Here is a 19,649-nt window from a genome sequence, read left to right as displayed (position 1 = left end):
CTTATCTTTTTTGGGTAACCATTTGTATAGTTGATACCAAGTGTGATATATCACTTGAAGTGGTTGTATCTTTAAGCTTGAGTTTATGCCAAATTTATTTGTAGTAGAACCATTAAAAGACCTGCAAAAAACTATCTAAAATCAAGACAAATATCTTCACTCAATTAGATATAGATAAGGAGAAAGTGAGCACCAATGATGAAGTGAAGATAGAAGACATTTCACATCCTATACTAAGAATCCAAGAAACACGACTACACACCCTCTTTTCTAGAATGAGGTACACTTCAAACATGAACAAGATCCATACAAGACTACTAGAGGACTTGATGCAAGGAACATTGTGAAAAAAACCATCCATGCTATAGCAAAGGTTTTGGATATAGGGGGACAAGGTTCCAAAAAGTCTAGGCATACACTAGCATGAGCAAAAGTGCAAACAGAATGAACACCACTACTAAATCCATGTTTATAGATTTTGGAGGCATCTCAATAGAAACCATAGAAGAAGCCATCAAATGCCCTCAATCACAAATAGGGACCCAAAAATTTTGGACATATACCAAACGGTGAGAAAAAGCACAAACTAGTATTACCATTTTTTGGTGGTGATGTGTGTAAACACACATAGGACCATCAATGCACTTTTTTTCTTCTTTGGTAGGATCTTCCCCCTAGCATTGTATATATCTCTATTCATTTTTAGGTTATATTTAGTATTGTAAATCTTCTCTATTGATACTATTCAATACACTTTAAGTTGTGTTCTCTTAAGCTTCTTCTTGTCCAAGCTATATACTTGCACTCTTGCAATCCTAATCCAACAATTGATATGAGAGTGAGCTTCAATCTCTTGGGCAAAGTATTTAAGACTCCTCACTTGATTTCCTCATATTGGGACAAGATTTGACGAGCATTCATAAGCCAACAAATACTGTAGGTGTACTATATAAGTTGATATTTTTAGATTTTTCATTCAAGTTCATTTTGGCCTCCATTTGCACTACCACCAATACTACACATTATCATTTCTATGAGCTCACTAAGGCAAAGGAAGCCATAACAACAAGTTAAGATTGTAGGGTGCAAGCTTTGGAATGACTATGCAAGGAGCTTAGAAGAGATAAGGTTGAAGCCATAGTAGCAACACATGACATCTAAAAAAGTTTGGATGAAACTCAAGGAGCTTATAGGAAGTTTATGGCTACATCAAAAGAGCAAGTGACAAACCTTCTGTCTTAGCTCAAGAAAAAAAACTCAAAGTTGCAAAACAAGGATTTTGAGATTTGAACAAAAGATGAGACACTTAAAGAGTCAAGGATGAAGACATAGGCAAAATTTGCAAGAGTCTTAGATATAAACTAAAAATAAATGGAGACTTCTCTTGAGTTGAACCAGTTGAAAGCTAAGACAAGATTGCATGAAACACACACACTAGAGCATCAATAGGCACAAGTCCAATGGAAGGTTGCTTATGCTGGGTTATAGGAAACAATTTCTAATAGCATGATAAGAGTTGTGGGCAAGGTAGAGAGTGAAACACAAAGGCTATGGGAAAAAACTTTGATAAAGTTATCCATTGACCTAGATGCAGTGTTATATAGTGAAAGCTAGCACATAGTGTAGTTGGAGGCTTACAAGTTTGTCATGGCTAAGCAATAGAAGCTCTTCAAGAAAGCAAGGGATTTATTTATAAGCTTATGTGCAAAATTATTATGCTAACGTTTGTATTATGGCATTAGAGCAAGACAATTACTTTTAATAAGTTAGGTTTCAACAATAATTAGACAAGCTTTAGAAATTATTAGGCAAAAGAAAGTATTCAAGCTAGAAAAAGTAAAAGCCCAAAAGTTGAATATGGATCTTCTTACTTGTTTTAGACGATAAAATAAAATCTCTCATACAAATATAATTACTAAAACTACAACAATATATAATAATCAACCTTATGTTGAATGCTTGTGATATATATAATACATATTGCTATGTTGAATCCTTGTGAATGTATCATACATATCACTAAGCTCGATCCCGATTCTATTTTAGATACAGAGTAGATGAATGGGATATCAAAAGATGGACATGTTTAGAATGACACGATTGAGATGCATACAACTATTTTGAGCACAAAAGTAACAAGGTCACACGCAAAACGATAAAAAAGTAAAAATATACATGGGTTGTATCTCACTCATCAAGAGTCGAAATTGAGAGCTTCAAGAGTCATTTTTGGGATTTTGACAAGCTCTAGATGTAATGACAATGTCAAAACATCAAGATTCAACATAAAAATCTTCACAATACTACAACCTTTAAGAGACCTCATACATTAGAGCTCATACTTGATTGGTGTTTATATGCCCTTGGCATGTAGGTATGGATGTATGTGTATTGATGCAGTGCAATATTTCGATAGTGGGAGAATGGCAAACCATGACTCCCAACATGGGGGCATTATGTAAAGGGAAAAAATACTATGCAACATAATTAACTCAACACAACCTACCCTTGAATGGGGTCGCTTGGGATTGAGTACAAGGGTTCGTTGACCAATCATAGGAAGAAAGGAGATAATTTAGAGATGGCCCTTCAAGGGCCACATTGAATTATAAGAATTATAGGAAAATAGAGATACGTTAGATATGGCCCTTCAAGCCACATTGAGCTACAAGGATTATGTTTAGAGCACATTTAATGGCATCATGGTTAATGATGGCTAAGTGTGTGCATTTGTCAAATCTTTCATTTCTCTCATGGCTCTCCCTTATCTTGATTCTGAATAGTTCTCAACATCACCACTATAAAATGAGGCCAACCTCTCCCACCCAAATCCACAATGTCCATCGGTATTTTGTATGTATCTCTATGAGATAGGTAATACCGCCACAAAAGGGATGGCATTCACAAATGTGGGGCGCGATCATCCCCTTACATGAGAAATCAATCACAGTTGAAAAATAAAGCAAATTTGCATTAGCAAGTTCAACATTTGCATGGGATTGGCACATTTCAATTCCAAAAGAAATGTTTTCAAGATTCAATTTATAGCTCAATCAACTGCACTATTGCACTACTCACATTGCTATCTAAACACAGTAACTTGCAACTTTCAACCTTAAATGCAAACAAATGCACTATTGCAGTTCCCACATCACTTTCTGAATGCACTAACACCCTGAGCCTTAAATTAAAACTCATCTGCCTCAAAGGAGAATAAAAAACCTCTCAGAATCTGTATCCATACAAAATGACCAGATGTCTTCACATTTACATGTGTCATGGCACTGAAATCCACCAAATATATTTGACAAAGCCCAAATATGCTTCGCACCAGGCCAAGCCCTAGCATTCCAGCATCAAGCTGACACTCATCCGGGTCTGTTATTGAAATTAGGTTGAATCCACTTCATGTGAGCCCAACATTTAGGTAACATCAATCATTTTATATACACAATGATTATGGGAACCTGGTAAATGCCTATGTTGCTCATAACTCAAGCACCTCACAAACTGTTAGAAGCTCCTCTGCTGCTCCTGGACAGACTGAAGCGACTCTATTCTGACATACAACAGTTGATAGCTTTGCAGCTTGCAAGACAAGGGATGAGCATTCCATAAAGTTAGTCCTGGCAGCAGCCACCATCAGAGAGTTTTAAATGAATCTATTTCCATGCTATCTGACTGTAACTGATATTGTTAATTCAGAAATTCCATTAATCTCTGCTTGGCGGACTCCTCATGGTGTTGAGGTTGCCCGAGTATGACCAATTTTTATTCGATCCAACCCTATGAGATGCCTTTGCAAGATGTTCAACCTCTGGATTGGTGTCTGCAACATCTTCCTTTGCATTCCAGCCAATAAAATCAGAAAGGGTGGTCTTGCTCTGCAACAATTGTGGAGGGGGTGCAGCACTTGGGCCATGCATGCTAGTAGATTTTGACAAGTGCATTTGAGCTCCATTGATAACCCCTGACAGTAACAAATTAGAAGCAGAATCTCTGTTGCTAGAAGGATTCCTTGTCAGTGTTGCAAACTTGCTTTTGGCAGAATCATCTACATGTAGGACATCATCAACCCGCGACAAGATATTGTAAGCCAATGTCTCAAGTACCCTCGAAAAACTTTCTAAAATTGCATGACCCACATCCTGGAGCACCAAAAACACACCTTTTCAGATAAAAAGCCCTAGATCAGAACAAAGAAAACAAATGCGATATCTCCTCCAAAATGGGCAAGTGCACACTATAGTTATAGCCAGATGATCTAGAATGCAAAAATGAACCCAGCACCTTGTTGAATTGGATCTTGCTTGTGTCTAGAATTGACTGAGGCAAGCCCGGAAACTTTTGCTTCAAAAGCAGCAATAGACTCTGAGCTTTTTCAAGCACCTCTCTTCTCTCCAATTCTCCTGAGCCACCCCAAGAGACTTTCGGACCACCCCTGCCATCTCTTGTTGGCAGTTGCGAATGTTTGGACTGAAGCTTTCTCCGCCATATGTATGTTGCTGCTTCCACACGATTGACAAGCTCCAATAAGCTATGCTCACGAGAACGATCTATTGAAGCTATAAGAGCATCAGGAGAAAAATGCTCAGAGGTAATAGAGCGATAAAGAGTGTCCCCTAAGCTTGACCTAGCATTCTGCACAGCAATGTGTATATGGTTAGTTGAACTTCAGGATGTGTATGGTCCAAAAACAATATAAGGGCCCCATTACTTAGTACTCTCTCTTGGCATAAACTTATGACATGAATAGCTTGCTTATTGTAGGACGAAAAGAAACCTTTGGAAGTGCTTCCCAATACATAGCAGGAACTTCCATTACTGATAGCATGTGAGCATTGGTTGCTGATGCGGCCTTCAATACTTGGTTGACAGTGTCCCTTTGGTGTTGCAGTTGTTTCCTAGCATCAGCTGAGAGCCCTTCTGTTGGCACTCTTGGAGTTGGAAGCCACCATTTTTCTTCCTGCCTCTGGTTGAGATTGCCACCGTCCTCTGCCACAGCTGCCGTTCGGTCCATGTACCAAAACTCAGTATGATGGAAACTGTCAAGAGCCTCCTTCAAAGAAAAACAGCTAATAATGAGAAGCTGGTTTTCCCTGCCATTCACAAGCACACATCAAGATACAAGTGGAGAACATTACAAGCAACAGTGTTTCAAGCTGGCGCAATGCTGGAAGATTATCACCCAGATCAGACCGTTGTCTTGTGACCATGACCTGCAATAGGCCAAAGAAATAGATCAGACAGAAGTCTTATGATCATGACTTGCAGACGTCCAAGAAAGAGATATATATAAAACCAAGATACCACCTTTTACATCTCTATGGCATAGACGCTTACCTCCATTTTGCTGCCATCTGCCATTGTCTGTGCTGAAGGCACAAATTCAACAATATAATCGCTAACCGACAAAAGCCATCCCATTTCTCGGCACCAAACTTTCTTCCGATCCTGAGCCAAAGGCTCCAGCCTTCCTAGCTCTCCAAAAACAGCAGCTAGGAGAGAGACACACTGGAGTGTCAATTTGGTGGCATGTTCAGACATTTCACAAATTCATGTAATGCAAGCAGGAATTACCAAAGAGATTGGTGATGGCATTCGAGATTGCAAGGGCAGAAGAAACCCCTTTTCCTCCCCCAGACAGATCCTCTCCCAACAAGAGCTTTGCAAACCGTTCTTTCATCATATCCACTTCTACAGAAGAAATTGAAGGAGAAGACACATCATCAGAAAATACTTGGCGGAATTATTTCTACTATTTTGGAGCATCTGAGACAAGTTCAAGCACAAGTAGCAATCAAGAGACAATGCCAGGATGCAATAGGCTCTCACCGGACATCAGGTCGCTATCGACCCTTTCTCTCTGCTCATCCCACACAGATGTTTCCCGGGTATTGATTATTCTTGGCAATGAATGCAATCTCCCGAGCCGAGACCTCTCCTTTGAGCCCCGTGGCCACCCCAAAGGTGATGATTCCACAGATGTGCTGGTACTGGAATCGTCTGCATCCCAAAAGGCATCACGGGGGCTTCCAACTGCAGATCCTTCACCAAATATGTCGGCACAGAAGCGTTCGAAGCTAGTAGAGGAACCTGTCCCATCAGCACTCTGCTGCTCCACAACCTCATCAGGTAAGACATTGCCTGTGGTTTTCTCAACCTTGGACATCGATCGGCTTCTGAAGCCTTTTAACATGATGAATGCTGTGAGAAGAACCCTGACAATAGAAGCTCAATCTGAAAAGTGTCGTACTTGCATGATTCTGACCAATTAAAAGCAGAAGTCCTGCAATTTAATTAAGAGATGTTCTGTGAGCGATTTTCCCCCAAATCGAGCAGAAAGCCAAGTAATGTTTGAATGCATGACCAAATTATGGAACAACGCTTTGTTCTGCAGACGGAAGGCCTCAAACCGTTATGCTCAAGAAGTGCAAGCCTTGACTTTTAGAGGCTCTAAATAATACATTCATCTAAACAATGACAGCAAGAGAAAACATGTAGACCATTTTTGAATCAGAAGCCATATATCCAAGATCTCTCATAGACATGTCACCTCTTATCTGTTTTGAGTCAAAATCATAATACCTATCTGGTTATGGCTCAATGTGCCTTGTTAATACCTGGCGAAGCTCTTCCTTGTTTGTGGATTGAAAGGCTTCCGGCTTCTTCTTCTTCTTCTTCCTTCGCCTCTGCTTCAAGATATCCATGCAAAGGAAAGAGGAATCACGTCTGGTCGGACTGTGTTATAAGAAATTTGGTATTGCAATGTCGAAATATGAGAGCGGAGCCCAGGCTTCAATGCAACAGGGTGGTCCGTGACACGGCGGGGTCGGTGTGAGAGAGAGAGAGAGAGAGAGAGAGAGAGAGAGAGAGAGAGAGAGAATTCAACGCTATGAATGAAGGCGCAGAAAGAACGTGACAGGATGATGCTGCGGTTGGGGTGATAGTGACACAGACGGAGAGAGGAATCAACCTGCAATAGTGGAGAGAGAGAGAGAGATAGAGAGAGAGTCAATCAATGGGGAAGCGAGGAGTCCGAGGTGGTGCAGAGACAGCGGTACCACCTTCCACCATCGCCAGCATCGTCATCATGTCCCGTGTCTCGTCTATCGCCATCTCCATCGCCATCAGCGTCGTCATGTCTCTTCTATCGCTCTCATGGCGTGATTCTTCCTTTCACTTTCCATGCCCGGCAGAAAGAGTCTCAGTATGGTTCTCTACTTTCCTTCATTTGGGTTTTGCGTTTGTGCTAGTCTGGCGTGGGGGGTAATGCTACAAAAAGTATATTGCTGGCTGTGAGAAGCAAATCTCAACGGTCTCACCGCTGATTTGAGAGAAATTGGGGGGAAGATGGACGGATGGGTGGATGATCACACCCTGTAATGCTGGGGACACACAAACCTGCCAATTACACGTCCATCCCAAATTGCAAAGCCTTTAAGAGCGCTTCACATGCACCTCTTCCTCCCTTTGCCACACCTCTCACCGCACATGAGCTCGTTCGCATGGCTTCCTACATTGCCCCCATCACAAGTGATGAGTAGTAAACCTCTTCTTCATCCAACTTGAGAGCCAGTGTTCTTGCCAATGATGGAATGAAAAGAAATTCACATGTGCTGAGTACTGATTGTCCACTGAGGATTCAAGTTGGGGGAATAAGAAGAAGTGGCATTGATCAATATAGAAGGATATAAGCTTTTTGTGGATCTTTGTTGCAAAGGAAAAAGAGGAACTATTTTTGTCGGCCAAGAGGTATCAAATCCAAGTATTTGCTTCAAAAGTGGTGATGAAAGTTATGTAGCTACACAGTGATGAAAGTTTTGGTTGTGTTTGTGTATGCTCCTAATTCCTCTACACAGTGGGGCAACTTTGGACATGGTTGAGAGAAAATATGGGGTCCAAACGTGTAATCTATTCTTTCTTATTTTGGCTGGAGGTTTGGTTATCTCTCGAACCTCCATTTTTCCCCCGAGCCTATTGTTCTTCCCAAACCTCCATTTTGAATTCGAATTGCATGCATGGTTGACGAGGGCTGAGGTGGCTTTAATGCCCCACGTCCTCTCTCTCTCATGATTAGATAAGATCATTTTTCATCTCATTTTTGACTTTTGATCTCATTTTTGATCGGGGGGAGCTTGGGACATGCAAGTGGAACCTTGGAGCAAGGTGCACGCTCGCGAAAGCTTGGGGCATGCAAGTTTCCGCTTGGAGAAGGAGCACTCGTGGAAGCTTGGGGCACACAGGTTTCCGCTTAGAGAAGGAGCGCGCTGACTAAGGTGCAGCGCTCTCTCTCTCTCTCTCTCTCTCTCTCTCTCTCTCTCTCTCTCTCTCTCTCTCTCTCTCTCTCTCTCTCTCTCTCTCTCTCTCTCTCTCTCTCTCTCTCTCTCATTAATATTTGAAGTTAATGTAGATATTAATGTTAATGTTAATGGTAACATTAATATTAATGTTAGTGTTAACATTAATGTTATTGTTGTTATTTTCAATGCTAATGTTAATGTTAATGCTAAGGTTAATGTTATTGTTATTGTAATGTTTGTGTTAATTAATGTTACTATTACTGTTACTATTAATTATGTTAATGTAATATTATTATTATGAATGATGAATGATGAATGAATGAATTAGTTATTATATTATATTTATATTTATAGTTTATAAGAATAAGATAAGATACATATTATTAATGTGTGTGTGTGTGTGTGCGTGTGTGCGTGTGTGTGTGTGTGTTTAGTACATTAATATTAATATATATATTATATACAGATTATTAATTATTACTAATTACTAATGTATACTTTATAGATATATATATTATAGATTAATCTATACTATATAATTATTATTTTATTACATTACATTACATTATACTATAATATATTATTTTGTAATTGTTATTATTGTTGTTAGTGTTATGTTGTATTATATTATATTAGTTTTATTATTTTATTGCATTATATTATACTAATATAATATAATACAAATATTGATAATTGATATTCATAAATATAGATTATAGAATATATATAGATATTAGTGTTATTTGATTATTATTATGTTGTATTATAATATATTGGTTTTTTATTGTTATTATTATCATTGTTTTGTTATTATTATTATATTGTATTTTTTATTTTTTATTTTTTATTATTGTTATTGTTAGTTATAATAAATATAGATAGAAGATAGATATAATGATTATTATTATTGTTGTTATAGTAATAGTATAAATATAAATAATAAAAATAACATCTATAAATATTAATGTTAATGTTATGGTATTAATATTAATGTTAATTAATAATTAATGGTTGCTTATCATTATATTATATTCTATTATTATTATTATTATTATTATTATATTATATTATATTATATTGTTATTATTGTTATATATTACATTAAATTTTAATTATATAATAATAATTATAGTTGTAGTTATAGATACAAATACATGTATTGATAGATATAGAATAATAAATATAGATACATATAATAATAATAGTTATAAATATAATATAATTATAATATGATGATATAATATGATATGATATTAATGTTAATGTTAATCAATAGTTAATGGTTACTTTTTATATTATATTATACTATACTATATTGTTATTATTATTATATTGCATTATATTATATTGGTTTTTTATTGTTATTATTATTATATTGTATTTGTTGTTATTTTATTATTTTTATTATATATTATATATTACATTATATTATATATTACATTATATAATATTATATATATTTATTATTATTATTATAGTTATAGATTATAGATAAAGACATATACAAATACAGATATTGATAGCTATAGAATAATAAATATAGATAGATATACTATCTATAATTATTATTATATCTATCTATTTTTGTTAGTTTTGGTATAGTTATTATCATATTATTGTTATTATTGCTATCATTGTGATGAGTTATTATTATTTTATTATTATTATATTGTGTTTGTTGTTATTATTGTTGTTGTTGTTATTATTATTAAGTTATTGCAATGGAAGTTCGAGAGATAATTGAACCAAGAGCCAAAATAAGAAAGTAGTGCTATAGGTTGTATTTGTTATTTAGTTGGTTGTTAGTTTGAGAATAGATAATTTAATTGATAATGATAATTATTATTTATTGGTTGATTAAAGTTATTAACAATAAGAATTGAGATTAAGATTAAGACTAAGATAATATGGTTAATTAAGTTAATAGTTAGCTATTAGTTTTTATTGTTATTAGTTAAATCCATCAGTGTAAGACAATGAATCAATGGGAATCCAATTATTTGCAACTAATTTATTTCAATCGGCTTGAAAACTAGGGTCTTGGTCGTAGGTATCTTTCATAGGGAGAAGAGAGTCAAAAGATATCACAGAAATATTATGAATAGTCGGTCTTTTACTTAAAGCATTGGCAACAACATTCTCTTTTCCAGGTTGATATTGTATGGGATGAAAAGTTTTGAATAAAAGCAGCCCATTTAATGTGTCGGTCAGATATTTGTGGTTGACTAAGGAGATGTTTAATGCTTTGTTGGTCTATTTTGATCATGAATTTAGATCCCATTAAATAGTGTTTCCATTGACGTAAAGCTTGTACTACAGCTAGCAATTCCTTATCATAGGTAGAATACTTAACTTCAAAGGGTTTAAGTTTGTAGCTAGAGTAGGCTATGGGATGAGAATCTTGCATAAGGACTACTCCTATTCCAGATCCACTAGCATCAATGACTACGGAAAAATGGTCTATTAAAGTCAGGTAATTGCAATACAGGAGTATGAGTTAAAGCATGTTTTAGTAAATCAAAGGACTTTTGTTGATTGTCGGACCAATGATACACAATGCCTTTCTTTAATAGTTTTTTCAAAGGTAATACAAGCAATGAAAAATTTCTCATAAATTTTCTGTAAAAGCTAGCAAGACCTAAGAAAGAACGTAATTCGTGCACATTTTTAGGTATTGGCCACTTCAAAATTGCTTTTATCTTTTTAGGGTCAACTTTAATACCTTCAGATGAAACAATATGTCCTAGATATTCAATTTGTGTTTGGAAAAATTCACTCTTTTTCGGATTAGCATATAATTGATTCTCTTTCAATAATTTGAAAACCAAAGATAAATGTTCATAATGCTCGTTCTCATTCTTACTGAAAACCAATATGTCATCAAAGAAAACAATGACACAATGCTGATGCTTCAAAAATATGCGATTCATCATACAACTGAATGTGGCTGGTGCATTAGTTAAACCAAAAGGCATAACAAGGAATTCATAGTGTTCAAATTGTGTTCTAAATGCACTTTTGAATATATCAGATGTATCTAATCTTACTTGATGGTATCTAGATTTAAGATCTATCTTGCTAAATATTGTAGATCCTTGTAGTTTGTCTATAAGATCATCTACCCTAGGAATCAGATATCTATTCTTAACAGTGATCTTATTTAGGGCACGATAATCAATGCACATGCGATAGGTATTGTTTTTCTTCTTCACTAATAAGACAGATGCACCAAATGGAGAACTACTAGGTCTAATGAGTCCTCGGTTTAATAATTCTTCAACTTGGGCTTGAATTTCTTTCTGTTCAATTTGGTTATGTCTATATGGTGCTTTACATGGTGGTTATGATCCAAGAATTAGGTCTATTTTGTGATCTTCGGGACGTATAGGTGGTAAGCCAGGTGGTAAGTCAGCAGCAAAACAATTTTAAAATTGTGAAAGAAATTGTGTGTGCTTAGGATACATTTGATTTTCTTTAGCTTCGATTTCATTCACCCATATTAAATAGGATTTGCTACCTTTTCGTAATGCACGTTTAGCCTATGTATGACTAAGCAATGGAAAATTATTGAAAGTGCGCATACCATGCAATGTGATTTGTTTCCCATTAGAATGAATCTTCATTGAATGCGTGGAATAATCTATATTAGGATTGTACTGATGACGCCAAGGCATTCCTAAGATAATGCCACTAGATTGCAAAGGCACAACTAAGAAATTTCTACGTTCAACATAATCACCAATTTTAATTTCTAATTTATGCACTTCTTGTGTTCCATTGTATCTAGTGCCTAAGAATACAGCCTTGATACGATAATGTGTAGAAACAGTATGTAAATTCAATTGTTTAACCAATTTTGCAGAAATAAAGTCGTATGTGCTCCCATCATCATGTAAAACAATCTTTTCTTTACTATGTATAAGACATTTCATTGTTAATAAAGAATGGGGATTTGGCATACTTGGTAAAGTATCTGAAGTAGTACCGACATCGCATCGTCTTCCTTGAAATTTAACATTTCTTCATGTTTTTCATCTTCTGTCACTCCTAAATAATTGATATGAACAGTTGGCTTTTTGGTTTGACAATTCGCCGCTAGATGTCCAAGTTGATGACATTTGTAACAGACTATGGGTTTGGCTTTAGATACATTATTGGTAATAGCAGGAAGTTTAGGAATGTTTGGATTTGGCTGGAAAGATGGCTTAGGATTTGGATTTGTGTTTGATGGTAAAGCAGGTGGTTGTGTCCAAGATTTACGGAATGAAGATGGAAGGAAACGGTTTTGATTGAATCTTCGAAAATTTGAATTGAATTGTTTTGAACCAAAGTTGCCATTAGTTTGAAATTGTTGTGGTCACTTCTCTCATCCTCGAATTTTGTCTTCAGTGTCATGGGCCAAGGAAATTGCATCTTCGAGAGTCGTTGGCTTGAACATGTTGATCTCCGTATAAAAATATCCAAGTAAGCCAGACATAAACTTGCATTTATGGGTTGCCTTAGGTACATCTTCGAGCATTCGAAGTTGCAATAAAGCATTCCAAAAACACTCGGTATATTGTGAAATAGGCTCACGATCCCTCTGTTGCAGAAGATCCCATTGTCTAATTGTTTTTTCGTGGAATTGGGGTGGAAGGAAATTTTGCAAAAATTTCTTTTGGAAAGTCTCACAAGTAGTAGGACAATCAATGCTCTTGCTGACAACAATCCACCATAGAGATGCTCTGTCCACTAGATGATTAGTGACACACTTAATTTTGTCTTTCTTAGCATACTGTTCTTCATGGAAATAATAATCAAATTGATTTATAAAAGCAAGTACAATCTTTCCATCACGTGACCCATTGAAAGTACGAAATTTGAAATTTCTTTTACTTATCTTTGTTTCTTTCCAAATAGATTGCGCTTCAAGTGTTGCATCGATCGTACATCGTATAAGATCTTCAAATTGCGGTCCATCTTGGTCGGCGGTAGATCATTGCAGATTGGCCAATTGAGCTTACAAAGTTTGACATGCTCTTCGTTCCTCTTGAAACTACATCATAATCAAATCCAATTTTCGCTCCATCGTTGATTCGGTTAGGTCACCTTCAGCCATAAAATCTTCCATGGTTTGATTGGACATCCTGCAAAATTCCAAAAGACCTCACACACTCAAATCTTGTTAGTGAGATGAGCGTAGCTCAAAATTGGGTTTACAAGGCTTATTTCTCTTTTTTTTATAAATGGCTTTTTGTAATATTTCTTCTTTGCGGATGCGAAATTTGATATCACGGTCATCTTCCAAGAAGATAATTCGTGCATGTAGACTGCGTGTTGCAAATTGTTTGCTGGAATTGAATTCTGTCACAGCGCAGGGTGAACAGTGGCTTGCAGAGAGGGTAGAAACCAGTTCAGAGTTAACCAGTGTGAACGCAGGCAATTGGAAGCTTCAAACTGGTTTAGGAATTCAAGTAGTGTGAACACTTATGATAGAAGGATTAATTGGTGACTTTTGTGACTAAGCTTTTCAAGCTTAGTAGAAATTATAGGTCTTTTTTTTAAAACGACATGTAAGGAGGGTCATTTGCTGACGTCGCCGCCTGTCACGACGTCCTCTCGCCGCAATAAACCAAAATTTTTAAGAGCTTTAAGCTCTTATAAGATTTTTAAAGCTTATCTCCTTAAACAACAATAATAAACTGTCTGCTAGTCCTCCGTCTGTAGAGGCCGGTCCTTCGCGATCCAAGTGTGTAGCAGGGGATTCTTCACTGCTAGGAACACGCTGGTATTGACCGATTGCCATGAGACTGACTGTAGAGCTTGATCATTCTAGAAGCTCCGCCTTCGCACGAGATGGTAAGCGATTGGAAGCCCTTGATCTCAGCTTCGCTCTGATACCACTAATGCACATATCAGATGTTGTATGTGCGCGTAGTGAGCACCCGAAGGTCCCCAAGAACAAAAGAACTCTACTTTTGCACAAAAAAAACAAGAGAGAAGACTTGCACGACATGCAGCAAAAGACTAATTGGGTACAATCTCCCCCCATGCCTTATGTGAGCACTCCACAAAGCATGTATTTGATATATTATTCATCTCTAAGCTCAAAAAATAGCCCAGTTTACAATTAGCATGCTTTAGCTTTTGTGTTTGCTTTTGTCCCACTAAAGAATTAAAGCTATTGGGCACCCAAAGAGTCGGGCTGTGCCCAAATACAATGTCCAATAACAAATATTTAAATTGTGTGTCTATGTGCATACAAAATAATAAATAAATGTCAAGTGCTTCAATAAATAAGCACGTCAAAATAAATATTGGCGCCACGCCTAAGATGCACGCCCATCAAAAATGATAATTTCTTCTAAATAACTTGTATACACGCTATCGCCCAGTGCTTCCCAATGCCACCGTTGCCTGCTCTACACATCAACTGAAGCATTCACAATTGTTAAAAAATAATAAAATTAAACTGATAAAAGTGAATACTTAGCAGCCTTCAGCTACAAAATAAATAAATTGGTTAGAACTCAATCCTAACCTTAATTTATTATGAGTGCATACTCTAAACTCATAAACGTCTATTAATTTAATTATGTGTTTTGCAGAATCACCCGCTATGGAATCACCCACTTGCACATTAAATTAACAAGACGCTCGAAAAGGACAGGCATCCCCATCGACTTTTCGCACAAGGAATCCACCTTATGTATGAGCTCCGACAATAAATATAATTTTACAAAATCCACCGCAAAACCTTACGGAATCCACCGTGGAATATGCCTCTTGGCATCTCTCTCTCTCTCTCTCTCAGAGTCTCATGTAGGATGCAAAGTTTTCGTATTTTTATTTGAGTTTGTGTAATAATTTGGTTTTACAGGCAAAAATTGTGTTTGTATGTGTGTGTGTGTGTGTGTGTGTGTTTTTCTGTCTCGGCTTTTGAAATAGTGGAGTTTTCAATGTTGGACTTATATAGAGAACACCTGCCCACACACTTTAAAATATGAGGATCTATATTATGTTAGAATAATCATTTTAAGGCATGGAGTCCAAGATGTCAATAATATGGGAATTTAAATCTATGTTTATTTTATTATCTTCACTTATTTTAGTACATGGAGTGGAAGATTCAATTCTCTCTCTCTCTCTCTCTCTCTCTCTCTCTCTCTCTCTCTCTCTCAGGGTCTCATGTAGGATGCAAAGTTTTCGTATTTTGATTTGAATTTGTGTAATAATTTGGTTTTATAGGCAAAAATTGTGTTTGTATGTGTGCATGTCTCTCTCTCTCTTAGCTTTTGAAATAGTGGAGTTTTCAATGTTGGATTTATATAGAGAACCCCTGCCCACACACTTTAAAATATGAGGATGTACATTATGTTAGAATAATCATTTTAAGATTAAGATATGCATTTTAAGACATGAAGTGCAAGATATCAACAATATGTGGATTTAAATTTATGTTTATTTTATTATCTTCTATATTAATTTTAAGATATGTGTTATACTATCACCCCCTATAGGTACCAGGATCGAGCCATATCTCTTGAACTCTAATGTAAGGACTACAAATTTCTATATGTATGTTCTTCATGGATTATCAAGTAGTGATTTTCTAGGGAAGGATATTGTGTAGTGCGCACCCTTGGACTATAGGGGTCCATCTTATAGCATTCAATGCACCAGGGGCTAAGTGATAATACTATTTATTTATTACTTTCATTATTGAGAGATAGATCAATCATTTACTTTGTTTGTTGCAATTCGTAAGGTTGGTATGCATATAATAATATTTTAACTTTGATTATATAAGAAAACCTATTTTTGATATTTTTAAACTTTGGGACTTTTTTAATGTTGGTTTTATTAGCAAGGATGGGGATTGCTGCATTGTTGCACAGAATGATTTTCTAGGAAAGAATGTTGTGTAGTGTGTATAAGCAATGAGACTCTTTGTCTAGGAAAAAAACCATCCAATTAAAAGTCCAACTCATTGGTTGTTGTAACATTATGTACATTAAAAGATCCATCCTTGACTTTGCTCATTACAATTTGTGAGGTAGGTATAATTATAGAGAACTTTGAATTTGTCCATGGGTTGTGAACAAAGACAAGAGAGTAAGAGATGGGTTTCGCATCATGAGGGATGTATTCATAGGGATATTCAAATGAATACATCCATTGTGACAATAACTCTAATCTCTCACCTTATTAGGAAGCCATGTGAATTTACTTGAAATACATGTATGTGAGTTAGTGAAGGATCCACTTGAGTCCTGCATGTGGGATAAATAGATTGGAACCTCACTTCAAGTGATGCTTGCTATAGTAAATCTTATCGTGACCGATCACATGGTGTTGTGGGAGCTTTCGCTCTACCACCAAGACCCACGGACCGCTTATTGTTTCAAGCGTTTCAAGCGAGCTCTAATGGCTATCTCTCACCTAGCCGACGCGCCGTCGATCCTACGAGTGTAGTGAGCTTACCTTAATGCCGATATGAGTTGCCTCCTCTCTCACATATGCCAATAGCTCCACGATCCTAGATGCAAGCTCAAGCATCCTCAAGCTTCCTCCACCTCCAAGCTCCATCCTCCATAGCTGCGTGCGCAAGAAGAGAGAAGAGAAGAGAAGAGAAGAAGAGAAGAGGAGATGGTGAAGAGCTTCACCCTCTTAATCCCTCACTCTCACACACTCACTCCCTCACACTCTCACACTCCCTCTCTCAAGAGCACACACAAGCAAGAAGATGAGAAGAAGAGAAGAAGAAGAAGACTCTTATTGCCACACACCAAAAGAATGAGCTTTCATTCACTTTTTGAACTTTATATACAAGCCCTAAAATCCCATAGGCGCCCATCCCTTTTTTACATGACCGGCCATTGTGGCAAGGTCCTTTTTCCATTTCCCTCTTCTAGCCTTGTGCCTCTAGCCTACACCCATCTAATATTTTACAATTGGCACAGGAGGGAGCCTGGCGCTCTTTTACAAGATTTTTCCGAGTTTTTTGAGGTGCATTTTCATTTAAAGTTGTGCTTTTTGCCCCAGTTCATCTTTAGAGGCCGCCTACGTGTCTTTGCTTATTTTCCATCTTCCTTTTGCTTTTTCCTTCATTTTTTCGCCATCTCGACTTGGGGTTAATATTACCCACCTCCTAGATGGGTGCCAGTCCCATGGCACTTCGGTGTTGGGGTGGTGGAAGGGTGAGGGCCACATGTAAACTCAGGTGCTTGTGGAAGCTTAAGAATGATGTTTGTCGGAGTAGCTAACTGGATGTCATGGGTTGACGAGGGCCTCCGAAGTTGGTGGTTTGGTGCTTTTGGGGTGCTTAAAGGAGAAGGTGCGGTGCTCTACCTAAGGGGAGTGTCTACCTTATTGTGTTAGTGCAGTGTGCTCGTGCTAGTGGAATGGGGAGGTGGGTCTAATCGCATGCAAGCCTGGGTGATGTCCCACTCTTGAGGACCCCATTGGTGTAAAGGGAGGTGCGGTGCAAGTAGCTTAGGGTGACAGGTCTAACCATAGGCGAATGTTACCTCCCTAGGTAGGTCCTGCCCTTGATGGGCCCTAAGCGTGAAGTGGGGGAGCAAAAAGGGCTAGGGGGTTAGGAGTGGAGCCAGCCAACCGAAGCACCCGGGCATGCCTAACTTGAGAACCCCTAGGTGCAATGATCATGCTATAGTGGTGCTAAGTGGTTCTGCAAAAGTGAGTTTTTCCGTCCATTCAGTGTGGAATGGCGTTCGTGCTTTTCTTTTCATGCTGTTCTTTTCCTTATCCTTACCTCACTCTTCTCTTACTCTTTCTCTTCTCTCTTTTTTTTTTTTTGGTGTAATGAATGATAGCCAGGCCTAATCCTCTTCATCCGAATGAGGGGGGGAAGGAGGACGGATGGATTTGCGCAAAAATTGGTGGCTTTGCATGTACCCTTTCAGGTTCATGCAGACGTGGAGAGAGGTGGTGGAGAGGAAGGGGTGATTACACCTAGTAAATTGGATGTCACTCATGTCCTCTAGGAGAGCTAGGCAAAAGGAGGGGAGTAAGCTAGCTCTCATCATCAAGCGTGCCATAGTGCAGCTATCAATAGCATTGGGATCAAAATAATTACACGTAGTTATAAAAGCGGGATCGAGACAGGAGGAGAATTCTACAAGAAAGCGAGTCATGGAGTCGGTTAGGCTTCCTAAATAAAAAAGGAGGGCATTCTCGAAGGAGGTGGCATTGGAATTGTAGATGATGGGGAAGTCATGCCGCCCATGGAGGGTGGCGACAAAATCCACGCCTACCCTACGAGGATATGCCATGAATGTGGGGTCATTCCTCTCGTAGGGTAGGGTGTTGCAAAATGCCATCCAGGAGAGCATGTTGATATCGCATATTTGCCTGCTCCAGAGGGGTTGGCAGTTGTAGCCGCTTACAGTGTGCAGCACCTCGAACAATTTGTCTTGCCAAAACTCTGCTTCCTTCGTGCCCCACAGAGTGGGGGTCTTTGCCCTGTCGTCCAGCCATTTTTGGCCCAGTCGGCTGCCAGCCGTGATCACCTCCTCCATTACTTTGATCGATAGGACCCTTCTCAGGCTATTAGGCATAAGGAAACTACAAGAAAAATGGTCCTTTTTCGATTTCCTACCGTTCGCAGATCACCAGCTCCGCGTGGAATTGCGTTGGGAGGTCATCAAGGCATGGTGGGAGGGATGCGGATGGCCGCATGACTGGCTTGGCCTGCAGCTGCCTTATGGCTTCTTCCACCAATTCTTTTCCCATCGCTCCTTGAGCGTGGCTTGTCTATCCAGGGGCGGGTCGAGTGGTTGCTGTTCCTGATCGTGCAGCGAGGGGGGTTATGGGATTACATCTTCTCTGAATCTATCCATGTCGAACTCAAGGTCTGCTCCCTCTCCCTGCCGATCTCCTTGTTGTGCTCCCTCTTCGAATCCTAGGGCGTCTATTTCCCGGGGGGCGAGGCCGGCCAACAATAGGTATTTTCGTTGCTCGTCCAGGCTCAGTGTTAACCCCAACACGAAGAAAGCAAAAGGAAATAAAAAAGATGCAGGGCAAAGGTGGAAAAAAGGTAGCTTGACTAAAGAAAGAAGAGGAGAAAAGGCCAAAAGCGCAAGGGGAACCTTACAAGTCCAAGGCAAATGCAAAAGGGGAAAGGTGCATTTTAAAATGCAAAGGCGCTCCCTGAAATCTTGTAAAAGAGTGCCAGGCGGTGGAAAATCCGGAAAGCTAAAACAGAAGACAAAGACAAAGGCCAAGGCAAAGAGAAACGGAAGACAAAGGCGCACAAGGAAAAGCGCAAGTCAAGCTATTGTAAAAGAGCACAAGCGCATCATGGTTTAATTCAAGGAGCACCTGGCTCTCACCCGTGCAATTTGT

The 19,649-nt window shown here is 38.2% G+C and overlaps 1 protein-coding gene across 4 annotated transcripts; it reads right to left on the bottom strand.

The window, feature by feature from the left end:
• Positions 1–3,144: 3,144 nt before the first annotated feature.
• Positions 3,145–7,291, bottom strand: LOC148036723 (rop guanine nucleotide exchange factor 9-like). Of its 4 annotated transcripts, none has more exons than XM_087675603.1 (9): positions 6,977–7,287; positions 6,624–6,692; positions 5,836–6,289; positions 5,581–5,697; positions 5,344–5,498; positions 5,145–5,219; positions 4,784–5,059; positions 4,291–4,641; positions 3,146–4,148 (listed from the first exon to the last, which is right to left on the bottom strand). In XM_087675603.1, the coding sequence occupies exons 3-9, from the start codon at positions 6,197–6,199 to the stop codon at positions 3,714–3,716; spliced, it is 1,773 nt and encodes a 590-aa protein (XP_087531729.1). In that variant the 5' UTR covers positions 6,200–6,289; positions 6,624–6,692; positions 6,977–7,287; the 3' UTR covers positions 3,146–3,713. The 4 variants fall into 4 exon arrangements, with proteins under 4 accessions (XP_087531731.1, XP_087531729.1, XP_087531730.1 ...); XM_087675604.1 differs by having other exon boundaries at positions 7,068–7,287; XM_087675605.1 differs by having other exon boundaries at positions 3,145–4,148; positions 4,784–5,056; positions 6,624–7,291.
• Positions 7,292–19,649: the final 12,358 nt, after the last annotated feature.

The sequence above is a fragment of the Lygodium microphyllum genome, chromosome 4, assembly GCF_053477565.2.
Source record: "Lygodium microphyllum isolate KBCC chromosome 4, Lygodium_microphyllum_v1.1.10, whole genome shotgun sequence".
NCBI classification, from domain to species: Eukaryota; Viridiplantae; Streptophyta; class Polypodiopsida; order Schizaeales; family Lygodiaceae; genus Lygodium; species Lygodium microphyllum.
Note: the sequence above shows the minus strand (reverse complement) of the source record. Positions and strands in the feature narration are given on the sequence as shown.

Bases quoted from the DNA above. Each gene is read 5' to 3' on its own strand.
- LOC148036723 (XM_087675602.1), bottom strand. From the start codon at position 6,199: ATGTTAAAAGGCTTCAGAAGCCGATCGATGTCCAAGGTTGAGAAAACC. The intron at 5,499-5,580 runs GTAATTCCTGCT...TCTCTCTCCTAG, and splicing joins TGCCATCACCAATCTCTTTG to CTGCTGTTTTTGGAGAGCTA. The intron at 4,149-4,290 runs GTGCTGGGTTCA...TTGGTGCTCCAG, and splicing joins GCAAGATCCAATTCAACAAG to GATGTGGGTCATGCAATTTT.